General features: G+C 35.1%; 1 protein-coding gene across 1 annotated transcript; it reads right to left on the minus strand.

Annotated features, from left to right (window-relative positions):
• Positions 1-88: 88 nt before the first annotated feature.
• On the minus strand, positions 89-3,785 carry LOC127809722 (uncharacterized). The gene is made up of 3 exons (XM_052348747.1): positions 3,530-3,785; positions 2,849-3,005; positions 89-477 (listed from the first exon to the last, which is right to left on the minus strand). Exons 1-3 carry the CDS (start codon positions 3,704-3,706, stop codon positions 344-346), a joined length of 468 nt encoding a protein of 155 aa, XP_052204707.1. The 5' UTR covers positions 3,707-3,785; the 3' UTR covers positions 89-343.
• Positions 3,786-12,524: the final 8,739 nt, after the last annotated feature.

Here is a 12,524-nt window from a genome sequence, read left to right on the forward strand (position 1 = left end):
CTAACTTAATTAGCTGTATTCGGCCATTGAAAGATTGGAGCCATGTTCCAACAGAAACTTATCTCTGAATATACATAGGCGCGTAAACTATCTGCAAAGAGACGCTTCACCCGGAGATCACATAATTCAATTCATTCATCGTTCACATTATACAAAAGAAGAACTCAGACGAAGCCATCCATGAAGGAAAGCTACATTTAGTCATTCAAAACAATGGGAAATACTTGCCCACGCTTCATGAGAAAGAAGCGGAACGAATAACATTCCAAGATCCACTAGAATATTCTTGTTAAGCAACATTAAACAAAAAAATTTACAGCGCCGGTGATTATTCTCACTTGCCTTACCCCCTTGTCGATAGTGACTCTTTGCCCCCAAGTGTTTGAATTATAGCTTCAAGCAGCTTAATTTCATTATCTCGCTTATAAATCTCTTCTTGCTTTGCGCGTAACTCTTCCATGTGTAATTCGAACACCTCTGCACCAGTTATTTGAGCATACATGAGAGAAAAGGCAACGCAGTATGGTAAGTGTAAATATTTCAAGGAAGATGTCTTAAATTCCATGTAAGACCATCGCCAAATATTTCAAGGATGATGTTTTTTAAATTGTAATTACACATAAACGCATCAAATGGATCACCTAGCCAACCCCCGGTAGTTAGAGGGATACGGTTCCAACATTTGAACGTCTAGCAATCTATCCAGGGTCCCCTAATTCAGAAACAATTCATAGACATTGGTATTGCCGGCCCAAACTTTTCAGGTTGATCTTCTTGTTCCATAAGCAAGGACTCATTTTTTTTCCTTTGCATGCATTTCCCATTGGACATCCATGTTTTTTATTTCTTTGTCCTGAACAATTCATAGATGTCCTGACGACCAGATGAAGATTATACATTTGACTGGACAAGGAATGAAACATTTATTAGCTAATATGTGGAAGAGCAAGTATATCACTTCCGTTCCCTAACAGAACCATTTGAACCCAAGACCTAAGGAGTCAAGCAATAGCAGGAGGTAAAGATTGTTAAGATATATAATAGCATTCAATCTGAGACTAAACCTTGAACAATTTCATGCCACTCAAGTAAAATTTTTGGTTTTTTTACAAGTAAATTTTAAATTAAATTAGAACGAATTAAGATTGACTGAAGTAGATTCTCATACATTGGATACATTGACCACCTTATGGTAGATAGGAAAATTTCACAACCAAATACACAAAATGAATTAAGATTAAGAACTCTTTCCATGGTGCAAAAAAAGCTACTGAACAGCTATGTAAACTGTTGTCATGTTTGGATGAATAGCAGAATGGAATCCTAGTACCAGTCAATGCCTTTGAAGAATTTGAATTGAAATAATCTTCAATGTGAAAAGAATGGGATCTACTCTTTTGGGCCATATTTCCTTTTTATTCTTGAAAATTTGTGGGATGTGAAACTTGCACAAGGGGGATAGAAATCATTCCCACTAAATCTCCATCTTCCTCTGAAAGGGTAATCATAATCACATTAGCTTCTAAGCACCCTTGAATGTTGGAATAATAGGGATGTGGGAGAGATTCTCGTCCTCTGGTCTAATCTTGCAACCCACATAAAAGGAAAAGTTGAATTTCCTTCAACTTTGACACTGTGATAGCCTATGGTCCTTTTTGTACCTATTTCTCTTTTGATGGTGATGCGGATGATATTATAATGTACCAGATGCATTGCAATTGCACGTTAAGTATCACTGTAACATGATGTTGACCATTGTGCGCGAGGACAGAAACAAAATTTCTTTTCACTTTATAATTCTCCACGGTAAAGCAATGCGTACACATAAAGATGTCTTCAAACGTGGAAAAAGCTTACTCATATAATGACATAGAAACACAAATGACAAGAAGAATCTGAACCAAAAAGAAGATATATGGATTAATTAATTGATGGAGGACACAGAGAAGATAAAAACTTCAGAGCAGGGGTTTGCAATAAACTAACAGGGAGTGGGATCAAAATTGAGACTAGGGTAAAATGTTAATTTATAGAACATTTCAGAATGAGCCCTATCTTTGGTGGAGAGATTTGAGGCAACCCAACCATCAATACTTACTCCAAGCACCATGATCTACAATGAATTTCATTAAATACTATTGGTGGGGGCTCCTAATTAGGAAATATGTTGTTTTTGGTAATTCTTTATACAAAAATCTTACCTTAAACCAATCTAACTTTAACTAGATTTTTTTTTATTTCTCCATGATTCTTTTGACTTGGGAAATCTACATATAAACACAACCCTCCCCTGACTCCTGCAACAAGGAAGACTTGTGCACTAGACACTAGATTTTAACTAGGCTTTTTGGTTTGGTATGCTGGTATTGTTCTATTGCATAATATAACTTTTCGCACGAGAAAGGCATTGTACCTAGTCATATTAATAAAGGATTTATTTGCTTTTAAAGCTTCTGACAGTTTTGAAGAAATAAAAGTAACTCTACCACTAGTAGATGCTTACCTTGTGACTCCTAAGAAATTAGACATCAGATAAAATTTATGTAGTTTACGGATCCTATCACTAATGGGTTTAAATTAGACATTACTCCCCTTTTTCATCCTTCCTAATTCTTGCGAGTTAATATCAAGGGGGTACCAAGACCAATATCAAGGCGATGCACTAATTGATAACAAGGGAGTACCAAGTACAAGCAACAAATAATCTTATGAATTTCTATTACAGAAAATTGCAGGTGTACGTAGGCCTGGAGCTCAAAATCAAATTCATTTAACATAAAAGGGATGCTTCCATAGAATTCTTCTAGTAAAATTGTCACATAATACCAGAAAGAGAAAGTGAACATACTGGTGGTGTTCTCAAGCTCCTTTGTGACCTCTTGTGCACGAAGTTCAGCAGCTTTTTGTGCTGCCTCAGCCTGTCTTTTCTCAATTCGAGCATGAGCAGAAGCAGAAATGGCAGCATCAAGTTCTCTTTCTAATGTCTCCACTCTTTGTTCAAGCGCCTGCACTTGAAAGTAATGGAGTATCATCTATAAAGCCTGTCCTAATGGTTAACTTCTCATTTCAAGCAGATATCAACTAAACAATGATCTATTTGTCAAAGGACACGAAGCTGAACTGACACCCTCAGCCGATTAGGATCAAGAATTTTGCAATCACCGAAACTAATTACGAACCAGATCAAGGATGCAGAAAACAAGAAACTCCTCGGCAACACATAACTTGGTGCTTGGATGAACTTTCCTACTCGTCGTTATCTTTTATTTTCCGCAAAATAGCCAAAATTCGACTAAATTTTGATGAAGGAATTGAGTGGAAAAAAAGATAATAAAAGAAATCTATTGAATCCGGAAGAAAAAGCGAGAGTTCAGGAAACCAAGCAGGCTTGTAATCACAGTGAAACGGATTCAATTTAGTGAAACCTAGGCGGATAAATTGACGAATCGAAGCATAAAATCGTCAATAAGGTTAGATAAAAGGGGATTGAAATCAAAGAACGGTGAAGAGGCGGATGGAGAAGACTTACCTTGATGGTACGGGCTTGCTGGGAGGTGAGAGAGGCCTTGGCAAAGGTGTCTTCGTCGACGAAAACGGCTTTCTTGATGAGTAGCTTCTGAAGTGAGTCCAGATTCGACGCCATCTCCGACAGATTCGCGATCGCCGCCCTCCATCTCTCGCTTCCTTCGCCCTTTTCCTTCTCCATAGCCTTTCCTTCCACTTCGCTATTCTTTTTCAACGTCGACCGGAACGGCCATCAGAGGCCCGGGCCGGGTCGGTTTCCTGGCGGGTCACAGTACCACAACGCCGACCCCTCCCTCGTCTTGTTCGTAAACAAAATTGTAAGTTATTTTGGAATTATGATATTTAACGGCGAAAAGTTTAATATATTTATTCTGATTTTAAATAATTATTAAAATAAATATAAGATCATATTAAATATTTTTACTATATAAGATTACTAATTTAGACTAATAATTTAAATTAAAAATTAAATTATTTTTTTACAAGAATTATATATATTTTTTAAAATGGTTAATAAAATAATTTCAATAATTTTTAATTTAATTATGTTTTGAAAATTACTTCAATTTATATCTAATACTTTAAGATTAGTTACAATTGTATTTTAATTTGATTTGGTATATGCCCTTGCTAATGTGATGAGATGAACTACGCTGGTGTGTCAAATTGCTAACTCATCAATGAAATTTTTATGTTTTAAACTATTCAATTGAGATTCAGAATTCTCCTCAATAGATTGGAAATGACGGAATAAGCTAATGTTACACGATGATGTAAGCGGAGCGACAAGAGAAGTTGTTACTGCACAATGACGTGAGCAAATCTATGAAAAAAATTGCTACAAAGATTGAAAATTTTTGTTTTTGATTCTATCTTTGAGTCAGAGATGAAATCTCTTATTCTATTTCTAAATTGTCTCTAAAGGTTTTTTTTTGTGATTTTGATTTTTTGTCTCAAAGTCCGTTTTTGTTATAGATGAAAATAAATTTTATCTCTATTTTTTTTTTTTTTTTGTAGTGTTTGATAATAGTTAAAATAGGGAATCCTAGAAAAAAAAATTTAGAATCCCAATAAATCAAGAAAATAACTTCAAATATCTAATAACAATTAAATTCAATATTCTTGAGAGCATTTGGATAATTTCGACAAATCTCAAGAATAAGTCCAAATATTTGATAATAGTTAGACTTAATAATTTTGAAGAAAATTTTAAATCAAATATTTCACATGTTTCAGTCTATATAAAGAGGAATCTTTACAAATAAAATCATTTGAATACATGTTCATTATTAAATTTTTAAATATTACTACTAATTTAAGCGTTAGAGATTACATCGACACAATAAATCCTATCCATTTTTAGAAATATTCACACTGAACTAAGACTGTGGTGATAATTGAGATTTTTTTATTTCATTAAATAAAATTATACCACTCGAACATCATTCAGTTATAATTTTAGTAGTGAATGAAGAATATATTCATCGGTAACACACATGTATCTAATTATTTTGAATTTTAATTTTTCACTATTTTATTTATAAATGACATATTTTAGTAGATAAAATGAAAGAAAATATGGATACTAATGAATTAATCAGGATATGGCAATGAGCTCTCTCCAGTGCGAGCCCTTGTAGTAAGTGTCGTGCCATTGTAAAGGGTAAGTGATGTAAGAAAAATAAGTATGAGATTCCCATAAATAATAACAAATAATGACACGAAAAGATAGTTTAAATATGTGAAATAAACTAAATTCCAAGCCAACCTCATCCGAATTGGTTTTGAGCTGTTAGTGCACGTGGTACGTGAAATACAAAGCCGGCGCATTGACTAGCTCCAATTCAACATTAAGTAAAATAAGAAACCATGCATTGTCTAACTGAAACAGCAGTCTTAAGTTACGTCCATCCCATCCGCCTTCAATTCTAAAATGATTTCTTCGTTCCAACACGCGCGCGCGCACACGATAGCAACTCTAGATTTGCAAAGAGTAATGCTATAGGTACGTCGTGGGCTACGCCCTCGCTATCGAAATAATTTAAAAATTATTTTTACATTATTTTTTAGATTTTGCAAGCCCAAGTAAGGTATATACCCGCCCAAAGCCATTTTCTCTATCTTCTCTCCCTCCGTTACCTGCCCAAACCCAAAACCATCTTCTCCATCTTCTTCCTCACTCTCTCCCTCTCTTTTGCACTCTCTATTTCTCAAACCCACCCCTAGTCAGACCGCCGTCGCCTCCCCCCCATCGTCTCTCGAACCGCCATCGCCCCTCTGCCAGTCGGTTGCAGCGCCTCACCCCACCCTTCCTCGCCCCTCCCTCCGCCACGAGCAACTGCCTGCACCCACCACATGATGGCTTGGACGGCCACCCATCACAACTCGCATCGCACCACGGTTGCGCCCCCATCGTCGTCACCCCCAGCAAGTTACCCCCCGCTCCTCCCCCCCCACCCCCTTCGCCTGTCGGTGCCCCCACCCACCAGCCCTTCTGCCGCCGTCTGCCCCAACCAGTAAGTCGCACATACGTTTTTTTTTTTTTTTTTTGCTTTAATTTTTTTATTTGTTTCTGTTGTTTTTTTTTTTTTTGAGTTTACTGTGAAAATGAAAAATAAAAAATATGATTTATTTTGAGTTATAAAAAATATAATTTATTTAATTGTGTGAGGAGTTTGGGGTTTAAATTTATGAAAAATTAAGTTTATATATGATGTGGTTAGGGAACAAAATTTATCAGCTAGTGAATGTTATCAGGAAAAAATTAAAGATGATCTTAAATAAAATGAAAATGTCTAAATATTATTTTGTGCGAGAAGATTGGAGTTTGAACTTTGTTTGTAATATATATATATATATATATATCATCAATTGGTTAAAATTATCCAAGGTATAACATTTAGCCATTTACATACATAATCTTAGTTCATCCTATAGTTACATCTTTGTAAAGAGTAAAATTTTGAGATTTAAGTATTTCTGTAACATCCTGATCGAGCAATAGGAAGAACCAGAATAACTTATCCTGATAGGCCTACGCAAACTTCCCAGGTGGGAGAATGTAATACCCCGAGAGCCCAGAGAGATTAGTATATATCGAGGATAGTGTAAAAAAGGAAACAAGACCAGCTGGATATCTTTTGGACTGAATGTTGGCAAAGAACTCTCAAATTAAGCATGCTTGACCTGGGGTAATCCAGGGATGGGTGACCCCACTGGAAAGTTCGTGTAGGCCCATCAGGATAAGTTGTTCCGGTCATTCCTATCGCTCGAGCGGTCGTTACAACTTCAATAATCATTCAATTTCAAATTTAATAATTAATTTGATTATTTGAAAATCAATTAGGAGATCGAGTTATGCCTTTTGTTTTTACAAGTAGAGCAAGTTCTAAAACAATACTCCACATTGAGGACTTAGCCTTGAAATCAAGAGAAGCCAATCAAAGGCATAACTATTGGACAAATTGAATAGTGATCAACACGAAAAGTCTAACCATAAATTAAATTATTTTATCGTGAAATTAAACTGAAGTTGAGTAATCAAAATTTAGAAAAATCAATGTCTATATTTCTTTCATAGCTTGTTACGGCAACAAAACTAATTTATAAAATAATTATATATTTCTGTCAAATTGGTTTATTCAATCTAAAACAAAAAATACAAATATAACTAAAAAATCAAAACTTAATTTGAAAAACAACCGAATAATTAATAAATTATTTTTATTCTCTTAATCTAATTCAAATCCAACTTCTGCAGTCACATACCCATTCATCTGCCACTAATTAGCATCTCATTCTTTGTCAACAACTTAAAAAAATAGATTTGCTTAACTTTTTCCGAAATGCAAAATCGTCCAAGTTCCATCTCTGGCATAAACTAAGAGAAGAAAAAAACAACTTTTTGAAACAACTGAATAATTTATTAATTTAAAGGCTAAATATTACGAGTGGGGGCGAGACGTTGCCAGCGGGTGGGGTGACTTTCTGGGGGCTACGACGGTGGGGGAGCGGGAGGGGCGACGACGGTGCTAGCAACGGTCGTGGGGCGAGAAAAGGGCGACAGTTTGAGAGAGAGAGAGTGGTGGGTTTAAAAGAGAGAGAGTGAAAGTGGGCTTGAGAGAGAAAGAGAGAGAGACTGAATGAGTGAGGAAGAAAATGGAGAAGATGGCCTTGGATTTTGGGTTTAAACGGGTGGGTAGAAAGGAGAGAGAAGATAACTTTGGGCGGGCAAGTACATTTCTTAGCCCTTGCAAAATCCAAAAAATAATATAAAAATTATTTTTAAATTATTTTGGTAGCGGACGGCGTAGCCCACGACGTACCTCTAGCATTACTCATTTGCAAAAGGGGCTGTGCACTCATGATATCATGCCTTAGGGGCTGTTTGGCTTACCCCTTTTTTTAAGGATAAATTATATGAAACTCTTTGCACTTAGGGTTATGTGTAATTTATTTTTTTGTACTTTTGATTGCATCTAAAGACCTCTTATACTTTTTAAATATTGCAATCAATCATCATCTATTATTATTATATAGAATTTTGTATAATTTGTTAGTTGACTAACGCAAAATTATATATTTCGTTGATATACAAAATTCTACATATCTGTAATTTTTATGTAAATTGTTACACAAAATTCTATATAATAATAACAGATAGTGGCTGATTGCAATATTTAGAAAGTGTAAGGGAGTCTTTTGGTGCATTCAAAAGCACACGAGGTAAGTTGCACGTGACCTTAAGTGCAAGGGAGTTTCATATAATTTATCATTTTTTTATTAAGCTGAGAAGCCTTTCTAGTTATAAGCTATGTAAAGTTTAAAAGCATAATAACGTTTAAGTTGATAATGTGTTTGGATAAATGTGTTTTAAGTTATCATTTATATAGTTATTTGTTTAGTTTGAAAAAATTGATAAACTATTAAAACTTAACAAAAAAATTAAAATAGACATGTAACTAAATAATACAAATAAAATTCATAAAAATATTAATTTTTAATAAAAATAAATGATAAATTGATGTCTAACTGATAAATTTTTTACCAGTACATATTGATAAATTATATATAATTATTTAAAAATATATTAATACAATACTTTATATTTAAATTTAGATTTAATTCATAAAAATATTAAATATATATGTTATATATATATACATAGAGTATAAAGAGCTAAGGATAGAGTGACGCTGATGATGATGAAGAAAGAGAAGATCGAGGACATGACAATGGTGCTGGACTGGAGAGGACGACTGATCTAAAAGCTAAAGACAACGACAGAGGCGATGATAACGACGCTGGGTTGGAGGCAACGACCAATCTAGAAATTGCGAGGGGAGAGGGATGAGAGAGTGTAATGTTTAAGGGATAGAGAGTTAAAAATATTTGAGTTTTTTTAGAGCAAAATGATAATTAATTTGATCAATAAAATAAGCTAGTAATAGCGTTTTTGAAAATACTAGAGGAGCTTTTCTAAAATACTATTGAAATAGTGTTTAAGCTCGACAACGTTAAGTTTTTTAATTTTTATTAATTGTATAACTAAATAAATTATACAATGTATAAACTCAAGGGGCAACTTATAAAGGGTCAAACCGTTGAGCTAAACACCCCCCTTAATCCATGTAAATTTGTCCCCTGCTGGTGGAAAGGTGGTCCTGAAGCTCTTCAGGGAGCTCTTTCCCCTTAATCCATGTAAATTGTCCCCTGCTGGTGGAAAGGTAGTCCTGAAGCTCTTCAGGGAGCTCTTTCTCCTTAATCCTTGTAAATTGTCCCCTGCTGGTGGAAAGGTAGTCCTGAAGCTCTTCAGGGAGCTCTTTCCTCGTGCGTTATTTGTCATATCACATGTTTGATTATATGCCTGAATGAGAATAAGATGCATGGTGCATGAGTCAAACGTTGAGCCATTTGAAGTTAAAAAGTGCGGCAGATTCAATGCTTCCCAACTGCCCACACTCTGAGGCTTTAATTGCTACCCTTGTTTTGGTTCTTGGACCATTGCAATCCCAATGAACCCTTCTACAATCAACCAAACAAACACTGTTTGGCAATGCAGAAACAGCTAGACCCATCATGTTGATTGGGTCAACTTCAAGGTTGGCAACCGTGCATCCTCCTTGGCACTTGAGAGAGATTTTCCGTGTGAGAAAAGGCTGGCAAATCTTTCCATGCAAGTGATCAAACCTACTGTTCATGATCAAACTTAGCCATTTACACCATGTGTATGCATGACCTTTTTAGGTCCCAGATACCCATTCGCCATTCTATCCACTTTTAGCCCAAGATAATGATCCCCTTGTGCACGCAACCATACTCCCCGGATTAACACTTTGTAGCACACAACCTTATCGAGCACATTCTAAACATGTTTCCCTTCCAAAGTGTACGTATATATAGAGCTACGAAATGGACTTCAGCATGCATGCTTGCTTGCTTGCTCGATCATCAGTTTCAATATCTTTGATTACTTTCAGCGGTTACCGCTTGTGAGCTTTGGAAATGGTCAAGGTGGGGACAAGCCAAGGGGGGAAGAGAGCACCAAAGGGCCATTTTGTGGTGTATGTTGGCGAGCAGCTGAGGAGATTCATCGTTCCCATTTCTTACTTGAAGACTCCAATTCTTAAGCAGCTTCTAGCGGAGGCTGCTGAAGCGTATGGGTTTCCCCAGAAAGGCATCGTTCTGCCTTGCGATGAATCCACCTTCCAGCAGGCCATAGATTTCTTAGTCATGGCCAAGTGATAGTAAGTATCTCGAAAATGTTATTTGAACACTCGGTTGTGATGTTTTTAGTAATACTAGTGTATTAATGTGTTATATTTTGTATCATATTAATACAAATATACGACACATTAATGTATCAGTGTTATTAAAAAATATCAAAATTAAGTGTCGAATTAATATTTCCGTAAATATATGGAAGTATCGACTTGCAAGGAAGATGTGTGCAGTAATTTGGAGTTTGACAATTCATTCTGTTTCCTGTAATTATTATTATTCTCTTTTCTCTAGCCATTGTGTTCTTGTATTTATAAACTTTCTATTTTATATATAAGAGATGATGAGATTTATTAATTATACTTCATTGCTTCTTTGTTGACAATTCAAAGCGCTGATTTTTGAAGAAAATTTTAAAAATATTATTATTGTTTTCAAGATACAATAATATAGATTTACAACTATTGGAGAGTCATTTTCAGGAATGTGCGAGTCCTCAAAAAATTGTAAGACATAACACAATTAGGGGCGCTGGGTGTTTTCCACGCTAACTCTATGATGGTTAAGTCAGTTTCAACTAAAAAAATTGAGAAGTACTTAAGTAACTTGTGTAGAAATATTTGTGCAGAAATTCTTGTGTAGCTTGATCGAAGGAATTACTTCTTATTTATAAAGTTTGAATGCTAACAGATGAAAAAAATCTATATCTTTTGAGATTGTTTGTTTCGAATTTCGACGCGAAGACTTCAAATGTGAGTTGATGGATTCTGGGCAAGTAATAATCCGAATGGTCCCTCAAAGACTATATCTCTTGGGACCCGAGAGGGTCTATTGGGGACTACTCTGTGAGTAAGGTTTCCTGGCCCTCCCTTTTTGAGTTTTTTCTTCTTTTTCGTCTTAGGCTTATCTTGGATTTGAATCCACTTTTTTGAACATATTAATTATAATTGTTTAAACATTTTAATAAAATACTATACTTTTTAAACTATTTAACAAACTATTATACTTTTTTTAACTCAACATGTCACGTTGAAACGCCACTCTTGTAATAAGTTAACTAGTTATTAGAAGTAAGTTAGAAGTGTGCAAACGATTGGTTCAGTAATCAAATTAATCAAAATCCACTAACTGATTAAATCGAAGCGGGGAACAAAATCAAAATGGCCGATTAATTCAAAAAACTGAACTAACCAATAATTGAAAAAACCAAACTCAAACCGTATAAATTGAATTGAACTGATTAAACTGAAAAAACGTAAAAAAAAATAAAAAATGTAGTAATCAATAGAAAACACTCAAAACCAAAGAAAACGACGTCATTTTATAAATATTAAAATAACATCGTTTTAAAGTTTGGCCAGTTCAGTTCGATTAGTTCAATTCTTCCAACCAAAAAATCAAACTGAAAATTGAAAACCGAACTTTTAAGAAAAATTAACCGAACTGAATCGACAAGTTTGGTCTGTTCGATTCGATTAGTTTAGGTGAACTGAAATTTTGCTCTCTCCTAGAAATAGTAAGATATAACAAAACAAGTTATTTTTAGTAACCAGTTCAATTTATCCCAATTCCTCTCTGATATTCGTTTCTGTTTTAGCTTCCGATTTCATATTGTTTCTTAGTACTTCTCTTGGTCTTGGTTGTGTGGCTGTGTGATTGGTTCACAAGTTTATCAACAAGTGATATCAAAGCTGGAATTGGCTTCGAGATCAGAGGAGCCGAGATCAGAGAGTCAAGAACGATTAAGAACTCGTGAAAGCGGATCGAAGGCTATCGAAAGAACATAAAGCTGTGACGTTCAAGGAAGATCGAAGGCCGCAATCGATTTTTCGATTCAGTAAGTAAATATTCTTTTTTCTGAAACCCTAAGTCGGTGATTTCTTGAAGCAAGACACATCCTGTGAATCCTTCTTTCTGATTTCTGGTTTCGATTGGTTGGTTGGTTGTTTCCATGGTAAGATCGTCTGGTAAGGATTGTATTACTTTAATCTCTATATTGTTTTAAGCGCCTGAGGCGTGAGAGATTGGTTAGCTGAAAGAACAAATTCCAAACCTTGATTGCGAGATCGATTTAGAAGAGATTTGCACTTATTCTTGTTTTGTTTTGGATTCTGTTTCAGTTGTATTTGCAATACTGTTTTACTTCCTTTCTTAAGATCTTGTAATCGGTTGTAAACTTGAGAAATCTAGTGGATTGACTAGAGGCGGAGCCTCTGCCGTGAGTAGGATCTATTGATCCGAACACGTATCTTGTTGTATTAATTATTAACCAACCTATT

Source organism: Diospyros lotus, chromosome 9 (genome assembly GCF_014633365.1).
Source record: "Diospyros lotus cultivar Yz01 chromosome 9, ASM1463336v1, whole genome shotgun sequence".
NCBI lineage: Eukaryota > Viridiplantae > Streptophyta > Magnoliopsida > Ericales > Ebenaceae > Diospyros > Diospyros lotus.